This window comes from Sturnus vulgaris, chromosome 6, assembly GCF_052056855.1.
Source record: "Sturnus vulgaris isolate bStuVul1 chromosome 6, bStuVul1.hap1, whole genome shotgun sequence".
In the NCBI taxonomy this organism is placed as follows: Eukaryota; Metazoa; Chordata; class Aves; order Passeriformes; family Sturnidae; genus Sturnus; species Sturnus vulgaris.
The window spans coordinates 43185575-43206474 of record NC_142248.1 but is presented as its reverse complement, the minus strand read 5'-3'; the positions used below and the strand labels follow the sequence as shown (position 1 = coordinate 43206474).

The window sequence follows — 20900 nt, the reverse complement described above, 5'->3', positions numbered from 1 at the left end:
ATTTTGGTCATCTTAACATTACTTGTACTATTATTTAATATCTTCCAACAGGGTATTTAAATGAGACGTTTATGAAATACCTTAATAATTCTTTCTTTTTCTCCTTTGTAGAACTGAAGGGAGGTCACCATGGGAGCATTTTTAGACAAGCCAAAGATGGAGAAGCATAATGCCCAGGGGCAGGGGAATGGGCTGCGTTACGGGCTAAGCAGTATGCAAGGCTGGCGTGTGGAAATGGAGGATGCACACACGGCTGTGATTGGTTTGCCAAATGGACTTGATGGATGGTCCTTTTTTGCTGTCTATGATGGGCACGCTGGATCACAGGTTGCCAAGTACTGCTGTGAGCATTTATTAGATCACATCACGAGCAACCAGGATTTTAAAGGGCCAGATGGGCCACCATCTGTGGAAAGTGTAAAGTGCGGCATCAGAACAGGTTTTCTGCAGATTGACGAACACATGAGAGTCATCTCTGAGAAGAAGCATGGCGCAGACAGAAGTGGGTCAACAGCTGTGGGTGTCATGATTTCTCCCCAACACACATACTTCATCAACTGTGGAGACTCGAGAGGTTTGCTCTGTCGAAACAGGAAGGTTCACTTCTTCACACAGGATCACAAACCAAGTAACCCTCTGGAGAAGGAGCGTATACAGAATGCAGGTGGCTCTGTAATGATTCAGCGTGTGAATGGCTCCCTTGCTGTTTCAAGGGCACTTGGGGACTTTGATTACAAATGTGTCCATGGGAAAGGTCCTACAGAACAGCTGGTCTCACCTGAGCCTGAAGTTTATGAAATTGAGAGATCAGAAGAAGATGATCAGTTCATCATCCTGGCTTGCGACGGTATCTGGGATGTTATGGGAAATGAAGAGCTGTGTGACTTTGTAAGATCCAGACTTGAAGTCACTGATGACCTTGAGAAAGTTTGCAATGAGATAGTTGACACCTGCTTGTACAAGGTAGCCAGACTTGAGAGAAGGAGTTTCATTATTAGAAGTTTATGAACAAGTTATTATTAACTTTGCTTCCAGTCTATAAATATTCAATGGCTTATGGTAACATGACATTGACAGCGATGACCATGTTTCCTACAAAAATGGTGACAGAGGGGGAAGGAACACACAACAGAAACAATGTTTTTCTGGGTGGTTTTGGTTGATTAAAGGGTTATAATCATGTACAGATACACTGTGATCAGTGGAAAAGTAGAAGCTGATGGGAATTTATGGGCAAGCTAAAGACAATAACTGCCCTTTTCTGTTTCATAGCATACTTTACAAAACCTTAACTCTTAAGACTTAATCAGGCTAGAGAGTATTTTTCCCCTTCCTGATGTTCCCCTGCTTTCATGGGCACATAGTAGTAACATTAATGTCATATTTACATCAAGATAAATGCAGAATCAATGCAGAATCATACTATATTTCTTATTCACTGTTGTGTAATACAACTCTGAAATCAGCTCAAGTAGAAGATGAGACTATTTGGTTTTACAAAACTATGTAACTTTGTCTGCATTAACTTCTACTTTGTATTAATAAGTTGCAGTGTGATGCAGTTACTGAGTTTCATAGCTTGATACTTATTTTGCAAAGGCAAACTGGAAGTTACAGAGTAGAAAAGCCGGCATTTTTCTAAAGAAACAAGACAACATCCCTGCTCTTCCCACGTGGCTAACAGGATCATTGCTTCCCATCTGGAAAATTGTAATTGCTTACCAGCACCTTGGCAGATTGATAATGGTTATATTTTTGTTTACATTTTTTGTTTGGTAATCCTAAAAACAAATACCAGGAGAGGAACAGTGGCTTGTGGATACTGTAAGCTTTGCAGGAGCCAACTGTCAGCACCTCCCCATACCCATATACTGTTGTTCTGCACACTTGCTTGTTCCTGATCTTGCTGATATCAGTGGAGTTAATTAGTGTTAAAAGTTAAGTCTATGGATTCATGTTTGTAGCCAAAGCACAGGGGTATTGAAAGTAAACCAAACAGTTACTTTGCATAAGCAGAATGTGTTTGTATTTTTAAATATTCAAGTATTGGGGTTCCTTTATTTGCTTTTAAATGTAAACAGTTTTTGCAAATACCTGGGTATCTTACAGCTGGTTTTCTAACAAATTCTCTCACTAATAGCTGTGATGTTTGGTGGAAGCACTGTCTGAATTCAGGACCTTCCTGATTAGTGCTTTTGAGCAGTAATGGTTTTGTTCACCCATTCAGCTGTTTTCCCAAAATGCTTGGATGGTACTTAAAGCAAGATGGAACACAACTTTGTAATTATATATCACTCATTACTAATCTCAGTTTTTAGACAATAATGGGGTGTCTGTAACTGGCTCCATGTAGTCTTAAGACGATAAAAGAGGAAAAAACATTGACTTAAGAGTTGTACCAAATGAATGGGCCTGGAATTCTGTAAGGGGTACAGGGAGATTAATTCTAATGATAATATTAATCCATAATAGTGAAAGTTGAATTCTGAAAACATATGATTTGTGAATTTCTGTGTTTAAAATGCTTTGATTTGTGTTTAGCCTAGTGTGTATATATTTCTCAAATCATTTTTTCTTTTCCACCAGGGAAGTCGAGACAACATGAGTGTGATATTGATCTGTTTTCCGAATGCACCAAAGGTATCACCAGAGGCGGTGAAAAGAGAGGCAGAATTGGACAAGTACCTGGAAAGCAGAGTAGAAGGTGGATCATTTAAAAAAAAATAAGTAACTTTGTTTCTAAACAGACCCCTGGCCCCCTTCCCCTTCCAACAACTAAACCCTTAACACATACAGGCTTTTTAATAGACCTTCAAGTGCCATTGGCCATCCTGTGTACCTCTGAAAAAGGCACTCATATATATCCTGAAAAAGTTCTGCTATGAAAGTGCAGCAGCTTGTAGCCCTGAAAATTATTCAGGATGGCAGAGAATTCATTTAAGGCCAGTGTTCTTCCTGAGTCTGTTGACAGCACTAGCTAGCTTCAGACCAGTGAATCCTGGTTCCTGTTAAATGAAGTTAAATGGAATAATCAGAATATCTTACAAAGTGTCTGTGAAGATGGTAATTTGAGTGCTATTTTTCCATATAGTTAAGTACAAATCAGTTAGCTGTAATATTTCATTATCAAATAATCGTAGGGTTACAACTTGATTACTGTAATCTTTAAGCACCTGCTTACATATTTACTTATTTGAAAGTGAGTCAGAAATTTGTCAAAGCTAATCTTTAAGCATTCATGACAAAAAAAAAAAAGCTAGGAACTCATCTTACTCTGATAAATTTTTCTTTAAATTTGTATTTCAAGAGTTCTTAAACTTTAAATTGAAACTGTGAGTCTGGGGCTTTTGGATCACATAAAAATGGTATTTGAAATCAGTCAATCAGTTAATTTCTGATTAAAACTACATTTATAGTGCCTTTTGATATTTAAAACCAAGTACAGCTTGGAGTTTGTTTCTGAAATCTAAGACATGCTGTATGCATTATTTGCATAGGTTAAGTCTATTTTTGAAGTGGACTCCTATATGTTACAAGTCTAGTTATGTGTGTGTATACTCCCAAGAATCCTTAATAGCACAGGGCACGATAGGCAGAGTTCTCCACAACTATGGTAGCAGTGATTAGTAAGTTAGAGGAGTGCACGATGTGCTTTTATCCTCCTCAATTTGCATGAAGGTAACACAGTGCAGCTCCAGAAATTTCACAGAGAACTTGCCTGCATGGGAACTGTGGGCTCAGACAAACCCATGTGCAATTTTTAAAACACTTACGAGCTGTGTAGGTGCTCCTGCAGAAAGTACCACATTTTTCAGAGGCCTCGCTCGCCAGGTCTCTGCAAACTGCATCTGTTCTGCTCCTGAGCAAATGCCCAGGCAGACATTTCTGTGCTTTACTCTGCACACTTGCCTGAGAGGAGAGGTTGGTGCACAGTCAGCGCTGGTGTGACTGTCCCTGACGGCGTGGCAGGAGTACCCCAGTGCAGGGAGTACCCCAGTGCAGGGAGTACCCCAGTGCAGGAGGGAAGTGTCAGATGGCTCCCCCCGTGCAGAGCAGGGACCAGGTTTGCACCAGGCATGTGAGCAGCCCTCTGTGTGTGCCCACCCACAGATTTGGTGAAGTACAAATGTGCTGTACATTCACACATTGATTCACAGCGTGGTAACTCTCCTCATCTGGGCAAGTGCTGCCTTCTTATCTTAGATATTGTGTCTGAGTTCAGACAAACACGGGACCTGGAATATGAAAATAAGAGGAAGCCAAGGCTGCATCTTCAGCTGGCCTCAACATACCCCAGGAATATTAGGCTGAGGAAAGCTGGCATTTTTGTATAAAGGAAAAGCCTAAACACTGGACCTGCATGTGATTATGGTACATACAAGGAATTTGGCTGCTAGTACTTTGCATTTATACAAATAGGGAATTTGCAGGAATGAGCAAAGTGTGATAATTGCATAGAGGCAGAAGGATTCTGTATGTAGTTATAAAGCACTTTAACACTAATTTAATGGGATGATGTTTGAACAACTTGAGGAAATATATTGTAGTTCTCCTCAAGGGTCTTTGATTAATATTTAGAGTTATCCTCAATCTTTTGTCTATTGTTGCACAAAAATATTATTTAAATTAATTAATATTTAGTAAACAGTACTCAACCCAGCAGTGATTTGTATCAGCTGTTTGCAGAATTTGGCCTTTTAAGACTTTGGCATGAGGAAAGTTGAAAGGCCTGAATTGAGGCAGAATTTCAAGAATAGGAATTGATAACTTTGTTATATTTAACTTAATTCCTATGCCTTTGCATTGTTACTGAAGTAAATGGATAATGCCTTATTGACTAGTAAGGTAGGACTGCTGCAGCATCTGAAACTTTATACACTACAGTGAATAATCTTGCTCTTGTCTTAGGATACTATAAGAGTGGCAGAGCTTAACTTTAAAAGCCTGATTTTTGGCTGAAAGAACTAAAAAATATAAAGAGTACTTTTAGAATGATCTTACTAATCTGTAATATCAATTTAAATTTAAAATTCATTTAAATGGAAACTTGGTCAAAATGCATATTATATATTTTTATGCACTTCAGTACTCAGTGAAGTCCAGCAAGTAATGAGAGTCGATCCTTTCTAGTGTGCATTTTTTTTTTCTGGTTGTATTTTTATCCCCTCAGCCCAGAATATATCTTTATAGTGTTAAAAACTAGTGCAAATTTTAAGACTGAATAGGATTTAATAATGTTGGTCATCTTGAATAAGAAGAGATGATTCTGATTTTTAAAAACATAGAAACTTTTCTTCTTACCATGTTGCTTAAGACTCTCCTGATGTGTTGGTGGTCCAGATTTGTAGCTGCAACAAATAATGGAAGAAGCAGCAAGTGTGGAGAAGCATCCTTGTGCCATTACTTGCAATAAATCAATGTTACTCCTAAAGTATCATGTGAACTTCATGGTAGAAGTAATCAGTCATTCCAAAATGTGTTGCTATTATTTGCACTAATATGTGTTATTGATGTGTTGACTCTAAAAAAAAAAAACTTGTCTAAGCCTTTTTTTTGTTCTCATTTTTTTTTACATAAAACCATTCCATAATAGATAATCCCTGCAATATTTATACCTTTGTAGAGATAAATAATTTTAAGTTAGTTGTTATATGTTTCTTCCCTAATTTTCACATAAACAAAGTTCTGGCTTTTTCTTAAACTTTGTATGGAATTCCCATTTTTGAAACCTTTATTTTAGGGTTGTAAGTACATTTTTCCAGTACTTGATGCCATGAAAATGTGTAGAAGGTTTAAAAGTAAATTAAAGATTGGGGGGAGGGTTGAAGGTGTATTGAAACAAGATAATTCCAATAAATTAAACCCAGCTAGCAGACCGACTCCATTTGTTGTGTCTTCAGTGTTCATTCAGTCTGTATCTATAGTTTTATCAAAATATAAATGTATTCATTTAGTGGAGACTGTATGTTAAATGTACTGCAGTTACAGGTTGTGAAACTGTGTAGTATAGGTCAACTATAAATTCATTATTTTTGTACAGCAGAACTTTAGCACTAGCACAATGTAGCATATTCTAGATGTTCAAAATTGCACAATAAAGGAACTTGGCAAACCAAATCTGAGATCTTGGCTTCTTATTCAGATTTAAGATTCATAGATTATTTCTTTGCTAAATACTAGATGGTAAAATGAACTTTGGCTGTAGATTTTGAGGAAATGGCAAGTTTTTGAGGTGTCTCTGGTGTGCGGGTCACATATTTAAAATTTAGGTTTTGAAGTAAACAGCTTAAAGCTTTGTGCTGCAGAGTTTGATGCTGGTTGAGGACTAGGCAGTGTTTCCACTATACCTTGCAAATAATTTACACAGCCTGACTGCAAAACAGAGCTGATGGTTTTTGTAAACACACACAGCCCTGAAAAACCACTGCATACACAGAAAGTAATTCACAATTGTTTTTTTAGGTTTTGTTTTGTTTTAACTAAAAAGGACTGGTTATGTGTTGGTTTTAAAAGCTTTCAATGTGCCTTATCTTACAAATTATAAAATGGAAACTTGGTATGTTCTTCTGGAATTTAGGGCAAAATCTGAATGCTTGAATATTTTTCAAAGGAGGTACTAATGAATTCCAACTATTTTCAAACTGTGTAAATGCTTTATTACATGAAGAGTAGTGTGTATGTGTAGATGTGCACATATGTACACATTATTGTACACATGCTGCAGTATTCACTTGAAGATGAGCAGCACCAGGTCTTAATAATTCATGTGTTCTGCAATTTCTGAGACCTCATGCTTACAGAGAAATGAATGAGATGCATTTTTTAAAATGGTCTTTAAACTTCATAAAAATCACTATTTAAAGAGTGACTCTTCAAGGGTGGTATGGTCTGAAATGTCTTGAATTCAAATAAAATTGTGTGCTTTTGACTTGAGGAGAAAAGTGAAAAAAGCAAACACAAAAAAAAACCCAAAAACAAAAACCCAAACCAACCAGGCCTAAGAATAAAGTTAAAGAATGAATGCCTTGACAAACGTGGCTGTGGCTACAATATAGATTCTTTTCACCCAGAAGCTGGAGTGGATCAGCTTTACGTTTCTGCCCTGAATTTAAATATCTCCTGAATTGAGGATGATACTGTCAATTAGATGTGATGTCCCTGGCTCTTAATTTATGTGTAATAGTTCTTAAAATTTGCATGTTGCTGTAATGCAGTGAGGTACAAGTATTGGTTAATACACATACAGCCATGGGAATTACTTCTGACGTGTGTAACTTTTTATTTCTTGAAAATATTACGTTTTCTGTGATGGCAATATTATTTTATCTTGTGTTGCAGTGATAAAGCTGATGTTAATATCTGCCCCATGCCTTGGGCATACTGTGGGAAGATATCACATCTTCTACCTAATGTATAGCAGGAAAGCCATTAAAGATTTCTTTTCCTCACTGTTACTAGGTAGCTGTGTATTTCTAAAACCAAGTCAGCATGTTTAACGGCAGTAAATCTGTGTCAAATCTGTTACAGGTTTTTCCTTATGGAACCAAAGTTAACAATTACCATGTTGAGTACGGTCTGTCACTTTAATTTTTTTTAATGTTAAGCTGCCTTTTTATAAAACTGAGTGTTTCAATCTTTTTAAGTTAAATTTGGACTGCACTTACAAAAAAAGTACTTCTGATTCCCAGAGATCATAAAGAAGCAGGGTGAAGGAGTGCCAGACTTAGTCCACGTGATGCGTACGTTAGCAACTGAGAGCATCCCAAACCTCCCGCCGGGGGGGGAGCTGGCAAGCAAGTGAGTTCACATCAGTGCACGTGTGGGGTTTGATTTAAATCACATTTTAACTGCAAGGCCACTCTTAAAAGTTGGGGGGGGCAGGGAGGGAGGAAGGGCACAGGACAAAAGGTGATGATCTGTTCTCCAGTTTTTATTACTCAGTTGTTCTGGATGAAAAGGACAAGCCTAAGAATGGAGTTGATTATGAATCACTGCAAAAATTAAATGTCAAACCATACTTTTGGGAAGGAATGAGGGGTTTTTAAGGGTGGCCTGAGTGTCTGTTTTATGTAATTACTTGGGGTTTCTGGGGGGATGCTGCATTTGAACATGTGAAAATAATGCTCTGACTTTAATTACTTGTATTGAAGTGTTACACACTTCAGCAAGAAGTGATATGCATAAAATGTTCTGCTTGGCAACTTTCTTTTCTTGTCTGTAGCCATGTTGTAATTGCTTAAAAATTTGCTTTTGTTCCTCTCTGCTTGTGACAAATCTGAAAGCAAGAGGGAAGTCTATCAAAAAGGAAAGGTGGGAAGTTAAAATTGTAGCTTTATATAGCTGACTTTGTCCTTGAAAGGTTCAGTGGTGATGCTCTGTGGTTTCTAAAATATTCAGTCTCTAAGGAAGCCACATGCTCAGCTTGTTTACACCCCAAAGCAAGTGCTTTTTGGCTCAAAAGATTCTTCAGGATCTTGTGCTGTGTTAAAATGGATTGGGCACATATGATAGAGAGTATTTTTAGCCTTTCAGAGTATGACCTTTGTATTGTTACACCAAAACATCAGGACTTTAAGCATGTAATTGAATAAATCATACATTAATTAATTGAATAAATTATAAAGTTATAACTGTAAAGATGGCTTCTAGAAAACAATATTGTTTCTATAGGAACTGTATGACTAGGAGAAGAGATGTCAATTTAAAGTATAATAGCATCCTTATACATATACTATATTTAAAGTATAACAGCTTATTTAGGATGGGCTGCTGTAATGTTGAAGTGTGAGTGATTCAGTTACTCATGAAATGCAGCATACAAAATGATTTTTCTTAATCTGCTTTGGCTAGAAGTAGCATTGTGGTTGTGAAGAAATGCTGAAGTGATGTGACTTCAGTGGGATTTTGTATCTCAGTGATGCTAGTTTGAGTAGGACTTAGAAAAATATTGATTTAATTGGCTGCTAATGTAACTTAAAGCAGTATTGCCAATTTGGAAGGAAAATGCTTTCCAGGAAACCTGCCTGTATTTAGAATCAAAGATACCTATTTCTTGAAAGATATGGGAAACTTTCCAATCCACATATGCAATGTACTTTGTGTGTAATTGCTAGATTTTACTGCTTTAAATCCAGCCTCTTCTTTCATGCCCTATAATCATTCACTATGATGTTTATACATGGTAGTTCCTGACTCTTCAGTGTTGCAGGATGATTACAAAGCTTGTCATCTGCTTTTTTCCTTCTCTTGCACTCCTTTGTGATTGCTCTGCATGCATTCATCAGTTTAAAGGTTGTTCTTTAAAGTTTGTTTTGTATCACATTCTGCTACTTCATCTTACTTGGTTCTGCAGGAGGGGATCCAAAAGAAAGTTGCATTTAAAATCCAATCTGCAATTTGTGTTTTTACTCCCCTCCTTCCTTTTGGAGGTTCTCCCTCCGAAATTTTTTTTCATATATACTAGGAAAGGCAAAGGCAGCTTCTTCCTTCAGCCTCACATTGGGTTGTATTTTGTTGTTTTGGTTTTTTATTACCAATTTTCAAGGGGTTTTTTGATTCTCAGTTTTTCATCCTATGTTAAATAAATAAAAGTCATGTTGCTCATTTGCATGTTGATTGCAAATGTTGTATTCATGTTTTATCACTTTATTTCTTATCAATTTTCTATCAGTATTAGAAAAGTCAAGAATCCCAGAGATAAAGGTTAATTTTAAGCTTATCTTAAATATGCTAAGTATGGGCCTTTTTAAAAAGAGGTAACTGTCAAAATGCTTGAATTAATTTTTTAATATTTTTTTACCAGACAAAATTTATCTCTGAAGATACAATACACAGAACTGCAATTAGCTTTTTTGTTTGTTTGTTTGTTTTAAAGAAAAAATTGCAGGAAAGTATTGGGTATGTCATTATAGAAGAGTACTGTTCTAGAACTACTTTTTTCTGTAGCATGAACAAAAATGTACTTCAGAATGTAATTTTTGTGTGTCCAGAAAATAACACAACACTGTTCCCCTATGGAAGTAATACTTAATACATGCCATAGTACATGAGGCACTGCTGCAGGGGTTTTTGGGCACACAAATGACCAGGACATTCAATGTCCACTGAGGTTTCTGCTTCCCTTTTTCAAAGTGAAGACCTGACTGTCAGGTTGTGCCCTTCTCCTGCTGAACTCTGAGAGATATTCAGCCTTGTTTGTCTTGAGCCTAAATTTTTTAATGGATATGGAATGTTAAAGGACAGTGCTAACTTGCAGTAAACGTGGTTCTGTGAATTTGGAATTTGTGAAGTTTGCATTTAAATTAAAATTGAGAATTTGACTTGGGAAAAAAAAAAAGAACCCAGCCTTAAAATCTTGTGGGTTTTTTGTTTGTGTTTTGCTCTAGACGGAGTGTGATTGAAGCTGTGTATAACAGACTGAATCCCTACAGGAACGATGATGCTGTAAGTATCTTTTCTCTTACATTCTCTTTCTCCCCACTCCAATTATTTTAGCTGTTTTGTGAAGAAAGATATTGCAAATTCCTGTTGAAGACTCCTCCCCCAAGAAAGGAAAAACCTTGTTGTGCTCTTGGACTGTATTTTGCAATTGTTTTCTGCTGCTTTGTGCTGATCAAAACTCCAGTAGGGTTGATTCATTTGTCCTCTGAAATTTCATTATTTCAATCCTTCTTGGGTTTTCAAGTGCTGCCAAATGGTGGAAAGAGTCATGGGGGACTTTTTTTCCCTCTTCTTTATAGGAGACGTTTGTCCCTAAATATCAAGAAGAAAAAATCTAAAGGTTAAGTGGATGTGTTAAGAATATATTAGTTTACCAAATGGACTGTGTAAACACTTTTATTCTTAAGCATAGAGCATCTTACAGCAAGCAAACACTTTGGGTTCTTGTATGTCAATGCTGAGAGAGACATAAATCCACTGTCAGGATGGGGGGAAGAAAAGCCAAACAGTGAACATGAGCTTGATTCCAGTGGCAGTTTGATCACCAGAAACAACATTCTGTCACTGAAAGTGCAGTCTGTCATAGAGCAGTTAAACTGATCCTTTAACCATCAGCAGAAATTACTTACATGCTTGGATGTGACAGAAGTGAAATGCAGCCAGACATAAAGATTGTGCGTTGGCTTTACAACTGTGCACTAGTTTTATTTGGCAGCCTTCATTCTATTTTTAGCATAAAAATTCCTGAATAGGTGCTGAAAGAGGATGCTTTACCTTCAAAATACATTCTGTAGTATGTTGCTGTTCTACAAATGTACAGTACACAAACTTTTTGCTAATGTTGGCAACTGGGATACAGAAATTTGCATATGGAATAGTTGGCAAGCAGCTCTTGCATTTTTACTCATGCTGCTTTTATTCTTCATTCTTGAAACAAGCATTTTGCTCTTTCATATAATTGCTCTCCTTTGCTACTTCTGGTCTTGAAGGAAAAGCTGGAGGTGGTACTTTTTCAAAGGGCAATTTCAGTTTGTATTTTTTAACTACACCTCCGTGCCAACTGTTCCTCTCTGGTTTGTAATGGATTCTGTGTGCAAGTTTGAATGAAGGGTGCAGAACTTCAGTGCTAAGAAATTATCATGTGTAGCATTGCTAGAGACTTAATTAGCCTCTTTCCTCTCCAAGGCAGTGCTTTTGAAGAGCAGCAATATTTCTAGCTCCTGCAGCCTCAGTAATGATGGAGAGGTGTAGCAGTGGAAGCACCAGGATGTGCTGTTGTAAAAACCCATCCTGCTCCTTAATTGCTTAGGGGAAAGGAGCTAAAGGTGATGCTGAAACAACCAAAGGTGGTGCACAAGGAGCAGTTTGCTCTGATTCCTGTGCTGCTGATTCAGCTGTTACTTCAGCTGCAGAGCTGTGGCCCCACTTGCTCATGGTTAACCTGTGAGCCCACCTGATGAGACTGGTAGAGAAAGCTGAATATAGAACAGTCTAAGCAATGGGAAAGGAAACAGGCCTGACACAGAGGCAACTGGATTAAAAAACACTTGGTAAAAATAAATACTGGTTAAACCAGGAATTGGTTAAACATTTGTCAGGCTTGTGGTAGTTATACAAAATCTGCTGTTGCCTGTGGGCCTAAATTGAATGAATTTTTGGGACATTCAGGTATTGGATAGGTTGAAATACCAAGTAGTGTGGCCATGCAATTATTTGGAGCACAACTTTCAATTTTAAAATTTTTTTTTGGTATATACATATATTTTCTTCCCCTTGTGGTTTTATTACCATCCAAAATTACGATTTCTTTCAGTTGCCTCAACTACACTTCTGTAACCTTAAATTAAAAGTGTTAAAATAGCTCTGGGTTATAACAGGGTGTCAGCTGATGTCTGTATCTTCCCATGCAGCGAGGGAGGGCTGAGAACACAAAAGATGATAATGGTGATAACACATGGCATGAGCACATCCTGCTCTTTTCTCGCACCTGTGAGCTGAGTGTAACCATTTTGTATTACTTCTAACTACTCAGGAAATAACTAGAAAGGCTCTGGAAATGCTTTTGAGTAACATTCCTAGGATCTTATTTTCAGGATCGATGAAACAGTCATATCTTGAAATTTCTTTGTTCTAATGTTTCGTTAATTAAGAATATGTGGGGTTTAGATACTTTTAAAAAGCTCTTTCTGAAGGGGAGAAAGAACAGACTCCTGAAATGATTTAAGTCTTTACCCTTTTCAGTCTGGATTATCCAGAAACTGCCGCAAGGATGGGCACTCCAGACTTTAAAGGGTTCCTTCTTTTTTCTTTAAGGATTCTGCCTCAACTGATGATATGTGGTAAAACTGCTCATCTAGCTGTGGAGTTCACGTTTCATCCTGCAAATGAAAATGCAGCCCAACCTCAGTGACCCTTCTTAACATCCATCCTCAACCTTAATTAAAGAAGGGAATATGATGTGTTGGTGAGAGTGACTACAGCAGTACGACATCTAGCCCAGGAACTGATCTTTTTTGTAAAACAGACTTCTGTAAACGTGATTTCAAACCATAAATTCATGTTGTAAATCAGACTCCAGCAATTTATGTTGTATGATTTTGTTTTTGTAAAGTGCAATTGTCTTTGTACAAAATGCTCATATTTAATTATGAACCGCTTTAAATCACTATAAAGGTTAGAAGAAATGTTTTGGCTTGTGTGATGCAACAATATATATCCCTTTTAAAAATCATGTTGTGGTTTTGGATTGCAAGGAGCAGCAGCCTAGCCAGCTAGGTGCTCAAGAGGTGCACAAAACTGTTAAAGATAACTTTTTGGTTTATATGAAAGCTGAACTCATGGGCAACCTACCTGAAATTACAGTGTGTGAATTCCGCTTGGCAATGGAAAATTAGCTTAGGAGTAGTGCACATTCTTCAACAAACATATATAATTTTCTTGGATGCACTCCTGCTCTCATGTTGAGTCGAAGGGATTTGTGATTTTGAGTTCAGTGGGAGTTAAATCGTGCCCTGTTAACAGTATCCTGTTCATACATGTACCAATCTTGGGATTAGAATGCCTTGGTTCTTTGCACCTGTTTCTTCATTAACCCTTACCTGAAACTACTAATCACTGAGCACGAAGACAACTTTCTACATAAAGTAAGAGTCTGCAGCATTTTTACAATCCTGATTGGCTGGGTCTGCTGCTGTTCCAAGAAAAGTACTCTGAATTCCATTTTATCAATAAAGCTTGATTTAACAAACAAGACATTTACCCATAAATGTGTAATTCCTTCTTTTCCTGCCTTTTAAAATGTCAGTGCCATTGTAAATGATATTTTACTTGTGGAAGAATATTTTTCTTAATTGGTAGCCCATTTTTAAAATGGGAAGGATTTTGATTATTGCCCAAGACATAGCCATATGCTAGAGGATGATGTGGGATTAATCTGTTACCCTATTTTTTACAAATGTGGGGTTTTTCAGGCTTTTTGGTGTCGGGTTTGTTTTTCGTTTTTTGCCCCTCCCTACTGAAGATGTGCATTGGTTTGAATTTGCCTACTGTTTGATAAAAATACATTTGTTAAAGCCTGACAATCTTTAACATTTTATGGTGTGTGTTTTTAATTGACCCTCTTACTTAGAATGAGAGACTAGTGGTTAAACAGTACTTGTGATTTGAGGTATAGCATGTTGACAATATTTAACTGTTTGTTGTTTAAAATTCTAATTTAAAATTTTATAAGATAATAAACTAATTTGATTTAAGCTTAGCTTTCTCCCATTGAGCATACGAAAATTAAGTTTTCAAGTCAGTCGTGTTTGCAAAACTGCTGTTTTGTGCACCTTGTATTGTCTTTTTGGTTGAGAATATTGTATTTAATATGTAGTTTACTCATTTAGTAGGCAGATTCCTCAAAAGGAAAATCAGTAAAACAAGTAGATTGTAACATTTACTGCAGTTAAACAGACTCAGAACTTGGTGTATAATTACTTTTTGATAGGAAAATGTAGTACAATGCATTTTGCTATATTTGTCTTTCCCTAACTTTGACATATACATATTTGTATATATAGCCTTAAAACTAATGCAGAGTTAGGGAACACTGAACAGTGAAAAAGTAACTTATAGTGTCTTGGAACTAAGTATAGTATATACCAGCAAACTTTTCTTTTATCCCTCTTGTCTATGTGGGGTGCTTAAACGTAACTTCATTGTATTCAGTTTGTAATCTGTTCAAGCATGATTGAAGAAAACATAAGCACTATTTGTATTTATAAATTTATAGCAATTTTTGCTTAAAGAACCAGTTCCTTACCTACCTATGAATAAATGCTTAAAATGTCTAATTTTGTTGTAGAGTGCAAAACTATAATGATGTTAAGTTATAGCTTCACAGGCACCTAATTAACGAGCATATTTAATAATACATGGCGTATTAGTGTGAAAAGCTAAACTTAATTTAGGACTAGGCAGATGAAGTTCTGTCCTTTTTTTCATAGAGACTAAAGTTTAGTTTTGGAAACTGCAAAACCTTGAACTGGACTGTGGAACCTTTGAGTTTTAAACTTTAAAAATCAGAAGCAAAACTGTGGTGTGAAAAGCCATACTTCAAACCATAATCACTTAAACTGTCTCAGTGACAAAGGAGATTTCTGAAGCCTCTTCTGACGAGGTCTCCTGAAGGTTAGAAAGAAAATAATTCTGCTGTTGCTACAGGCGATGTGAGTAGGTTTGAGGGTAGTGGCAGAAAGCCCGTTTCAGGCCTTTCTCTCTCCCGCCTACATTCAGCTTTTTGATGAGCTCAGAGCACTGAATTATGATGTATGCATAAACACTGCCATTTTAGATACAGACTTTGATTACAGAATAAACGAGTTAAGTATATAAAGCATCCTAGAAAAGAGGCAAGATGTACTTTTTTCACTGCTCTGAAAAGAAAAAGGCACTTTTGCACCTTTGTGCATCTCCTTCTTGCACCAGAAACTTTTTTTTTAAATGCTAAAAACATTAGCACCTCAGGGGCAAGGCAGCAATTTTTATTTTGAAATATTGTGTGCTATTTATTTCCCTCTTGGAAAAAGATTCCTGTGTGACAAAAATGAAAATTGTGTGATGTTAACAGATGTATTTTTAAATACATGTTCAAATAGGATGGTCCCGATTTGCTTGTTTTTAAAAGGAAATGACATTTGTAAAGCTACTTTGCTTCGTATGCCATGCAACTTTGTTTTCCTTCTACATTTGACAGCTTCACTGGCTACAGTTTCTGTGAGCTTTGTTATAGTCAGATTAAATGTTTCACTGATCTTTCTGGGAGAATACCTGTAAACTGCTTTATAGACAACTGTTCCAAATAATTCTCGCTAATTCAGCATTGAAAATATGTTCAAGACAGAGGCTTCTAAAATGTGCTTTAAACCAGTGTTGAACGAGCTAAATGCAGTGACAATTAAATCCTAGGTTTGCAAGGCTTTGTAAATCCTTTGTATCCGTAGAGTCCCCGGAACTTGTGCTGGGACAGAAGCAGAGCCTGAGCCTTTGAGCTGGGCTTGTTCTCAGCTGGCTCAGGAGCAGCAGCACCACGGCCTTGAGGCACGGCCATCACTCAGTTAAACTTTGAGCTGGAGTCAGAATTGGAGGGAGGAATTTCATCAGCTTGTGTTAAATGAACTGCAGCAGTCGTAGGTTGTGTCAGCGAGGTTCCTGCTGAATCCTGAGCAGCAGCTGAGTCATGGTGGTGCTTACCTTGAGAGTTCCTGCAGGCGCCAAAGCTGATCTTGTAGCAAACTGACTTCAATGTCCATCACATTATTTATTGCAAAGCTGGTGCTGTCACTGTATGGGTTCATGTCTGAGCCATTTTGCTCAGTTCAAGATGATTTAACAAAATTAGGGATCAGTTTTCACTTCAGTTGATTTCCTGATAAGAATCCCACCTTAATTTTATACCCTGGATAGGAGACACTTCCTGTTGCATTCCATTTTTAGTAGCTTATGGTATAAGGGTATGGTTTCATGATCTTATGCCAAGACTAAACCATCTCTCCTAGTTTGCCCCTATTGCCTTTTGTTGTGCCAGTGCTTGTCCTTACATGGGTGTGCAGTTAAGGAGAAAGAAAAAACCTGTCCTCTTGAGCTGGGTAAATTGATAATCCAGCTGTGGGGTGCTGGTGCTAGGGAAAAATGGAGAGTGGGGAGGCAGGACTGAGAGCAAAGGAATGGTTGCCCCACCCCTCCTGCCACAGTTTGGGAAACCACACCCAGATAAATGATGGCCTGTGTAGGGAGCATCGAAGCTTTTGCAGATCTTTCCCCACTTAAGACAAACATTTTGTTTGATAAATGTTTCTTTTCTTTAAACTGGAATCATCAAACTTTGGTCTCAATGTTGTGTGTGAGTTCTGTGCTGACAATCTTCCTCTGTGTTCACATTCTCTAGAGGTTTGGAGCCGTGTCCTGTGGGAGAGACAGCACGGCTGCCACAATTAGGTTAATGACATGGTTGTTACAGTTTACCTTAGTTCAGTGTACATCAGGATTGCATCATGCCAAGGTGTTCACCTCCATCTCTACCTGCACCTTCTTGAACTGCTTTTGTGCACAAATGACTTGGTGTATTTCAATTCCTTGGTATTTGAACTTGGCCATGTCTGAAAGGGGCTAACCTTTAGGAAAGCAGTGCCCTTTTCCTCATCCTTTGGCAAATACAGTATTTGATACAAACCTGATGTACCTTGCCTAGGTTCAGAAATAGCAAAACTGTAGAGCTACAGGGCTGTACCTGACATTCTTTGTAGAAAATGAATTGTTACTTGGTGCCAAGCTTCACCAGATAGGAAGATAATGTCTCCTAGATAACAAGTGTGGCTCCTTTTTACAACTGCCTGTGTCAGGTGATCTCTGAGCCTTACAGTTCAGGGTGTAAACTCTCCATCTGGCTGGAGAGGTTTTTTGACTCTTTAAGCGGGGAAAAGAGGCTCCAAACATGAATTTCCAGGATGCTGTAGCACAAGAAAATGAATGTGATTCCTGCTACTAGCTGTAAAAAAGGAGCTGAATTTAAAAGTATTACTCTGTGGCTAAATAACTTTGACCTGTCTGAAATTCTGATGAGAGAATCCAATCTTTTGTGAGCTTTTTCTGTGGAGTGCTTGCATAGTCTGCAGCTTTCTGCAGACCCAGGTGTGCACATCTGAAGCACTCTGGAGCCTTATTTTGCCAATAACATTGCTTTGTAAATGAGGTAGCAGCCACCTGGGCTATGGCACATGTTCACAGGAGGTCAGGAAGCTGTAGGAAAACTTGAAGCTTTTCTTAAGTATCATGGACCACTAAAGGCATTCAAGTAGAAAAAAATAGACATGTTAAAACTTGAGTTTACATTGTCTCCCATTGACAATTTGTTTCTAGAAAAATGACAAATATTTCTACCATTTACTTAATATATGACAAAAATGTCTGGAGCTTTAATCTCCTGATTGTGTCAGAGCTGCTGACCTGTAGTTACTTAGGCTTTGTGCATATTCATCCTTTTCTCTGTGTTTTTGTTTGATGTTCCTTTTGAGCAGTAAAACAGATCTTTATTTTCCTCATCTCTTGTACAAATTCTTCTAAAGTCTTTGCTTCCAGGCTAAGGGAAAAGGAGTGATGATGATGTCTTTGGAAAGTGTTTTGGGAGAGGCTTGCTTTATATGCAATGACCACAAAACCCCCTAACTTTTGCACCACAAAAGTTGGGAAAGTGAGCTTAACTTCAAAAATGCCTTTTATAGAACCAAGAAAATCTGAAAGTGTCAAAACTTGGGTAGAAATGTGGGATGACAGGTCAGATTTCTAGAGTGATTTATGCATAGCCAGATTTTTACACATAACTTGAACTGATTCCTGTCCAAATGCTTTTTAAAATATCACTAGGCACCTGCTTTCTCTTTTTTCTTTTTTTTCCCCTTTTTTTTCCAAATGGGAAGAATAAAACCAATGGTCCTTACTACTGAGTAACCAGCCATTTACCTGAAGTGTGGGTGCTGTGTCAGGCAGTACCATTTCCCTTTAGGAGCACGACATCTGCACTTCTCAGCTTGCTCATTAACATTGAGGCAAAGCTGAAATTCCTTTTCTCTTCCTTGAAGTGTTGGCTCTGAAGAGCTTGGTGGGAATGTGGGGCTTTTACAGGTGGACAGGACTCCCCATGCAGATTGTGAGGAGGTCTCTGGAGTTGAAGGAGCTGCCATTGTTATTTATTTTGAGAAATACCTCTAAGAAAAATGACAAATCAGATTGGCAGGTCCTAAAACATTCAATACTGTTATTCTATCTATGCCTGTACACTAAGGTCCAGAGTTTCATTTCAGCTCTTACTGAACTCCAGCCAGTCTGAGCAGTGCAAATACTGGGTGGCCGATTTCATTTTCACTGTTGGGATTTCAGGCTGGATCACATTATTTTTGTTCACACAACAGGGGAAAATTAGAGCCAGATAGACTTGGGAAAGTCAGGCAAAAACTTAGCTTTACATCCTGCTGATGCTGATGGAGCTTTTGCTCACAATATACAAATTTTTTAAATGTTGGTGGAGCCTTAACTGTCCCGCTTCTCTTGGAATGAAAAACAATCTTTATTCACTTTAGGTATTGAAAAAGCTTTTCAAAGCCAAAGGGAAGACAGTGGTAATGTTAAAGCAAAATGTTTGATTAATCTAATTTCTTAATTCTTTAAATATCTAAGATTTTTTTTTACTTTTAAAACCTCAGAAGAGCACAGTTTAAGAGGTTTTGTCTTTGATGCAGTGCTTTTAGCTGCAACTAAATGAAATCCAAAATTATGTATCCAGGATGGAAAGACAAAGAGACCCTGAAAATGTAGGAATAAATGTCCTGAATTTACATAGAATTATATCCATGTCCAGTGATGGACTCCTGAAAGGTTGGAACTAGACAATCTTTAAGGCTTTTCCAATCCAGACCATTCTATGGACCATTCTATGAAAGGACCTTTGACAGTGTTTATAGGGGAACTTTTTTTTCTTGCTGAGTGATGCCAGACTGAGAAGTCTGCTGCAATTTGGAATTTCCAGCCTCTTAAACTGGAAGCTGGGCATTGCACACTGGAGTCCCCAGTGTTGGGATGCTGTGGATTAACATCCTACAGCCCTTGGGAGGTGGAGTTGGGATTTCTCAGCCTGTTCTTGCTGATGACCTTGGGCACCCAGAATTAAAATTGTATTTGTTAACCAGATCTCACTCTGTGGTGCCAGGAATCCGGTTTTTGGAGTAAGTGCTGAATTATGCAAAAGTTCTTGGGGAATGGTGCCGGGTATTTCACTGCTCGGAAAACTCAATTACTCGTGACCAAGAGTTGATAGGAGACAAAAGCCAAGGCTCTCCCAGCCAGGGGGTGCTGGATATCTGAAAAGTGTGATTTTTGACTTCCAGGACTGGCTATTTTATAAATCTTTATAAGCAGAGATTTGGGGTTCTAGCATCTGTCTTGTTCCTAAGACCACGTACAAACATGCTGAATTAGAGAGTTTTCACCTGTCTTCTCACAGAATTGACTCCACACCGTACCATAAGAGTCTCGTTTGTAGTGACATGCTGTGCCTGTCTTTTTAGAAAATTCATGACCTCTTTATATCTATTTTGTGGAAAGTGTAACTTTTTTCATTGATGACCTGTATAAATGTGTGTTACGAATGGAGAGATTTAAGCTTGAAAAGCATGTTTGCAGATTACACAGCTTCATTATGGAATTTATAAATTTAACAGAGTAATATACAAGAGCATAACTATTTTCCTTAAGTAGAATGTATAACAATATATAATAAATTATTCTCCACGTAGTTCACCCACTATTTACAGTTTTACACAATTCAAACTGTGTGTTTACAGAAAGTTCAATAAATGTATATTTTGTACTATGTACAGATTCCTGGTCCCAAAGAAAATGTGTGAACTTAGTTTCTAACTTAACTTTTGAGATTGTACTTTTTTCTTTTTTTTTTTTCCTTTTTTTTTTTTGTTTGGAATCAGTTGAACAAACTGCGTTACGCCTGTCGATGGTGGAGGCTTGCATTGGAGTAAACGGGAATTGGAATTATTTCTAATCACAAAAGTGATTCCACTAAATAAAACAGGCAATTACATCGTGTGTGTGTATTTGAGTGCAATGCTACACAAACCCTCCTCACATCTCTCTTATTGTCCCTGATTTACAAACTTTCCAGGCCTCCTTCAGTTTTCTGGCTCAAAGGAGTTAGATTAAAATGAAATACTGAGGGCTTATCGTGATCACTATTAGTTACAATTATAAAACTCCCTCCTTTTTGCTGTTTTTTCCCTTTCATGTGGAAATTCCAAGATAAAGCTGCATGTGCTTGGCTCCAGCCCCAGCATTCCCCAGAAGCCGCCTGGTCTGGGGCTTTCAAGAGAACTGGGGATGGATTAGGAGGCCCAACTTCTGAAATAATACATCAC

The 20900-nt window shown here is 37.7% G+C and overlaps 1 protein-coding gene across 3 annotated transcripts in view; it reads left to right on the top strand.

Annotated features, from left to right (window-relative positions):
• PPM1A (protein phosphatase, Mg2+/Mn2+ dependent 1A) overlaps positions 1–20574 on the top strand; it is a 34721-nt gene extending 14147 nt beyond the window's left edge. The window contains exons 2-6 of one of the 3 annotated variants that reach the window (XM_088166344.1): positions 112–963; positions 2587–2704; positions 7689–7797; positions 10386–10443; positions 12682–20574. In XM_088166344.1, coding sequence (XP_088022470.1) covers positions 130–963; positions 2587–2704; positions 7689–7797; positions 10386–10443; positions 12682–12729 — 1167 coding nt within the window. In that variant the 5' untranslated portion in view covers positions 112–129 and the 3' untranslated portion in view covers positions 12730–20574. Of the gene's footprint in view, positions 1–111; positions 964–2586; positions 2705–7688; positions 7798–10385; positions 10510–12681 lie in introns of those variants that run through there. The other 2 variants (XM_088166345.1, XM_014871385.2) reach the window with 2 other exon arrangements.
• Positions 20575–20900: the final 326 nt, after the last annotated feature.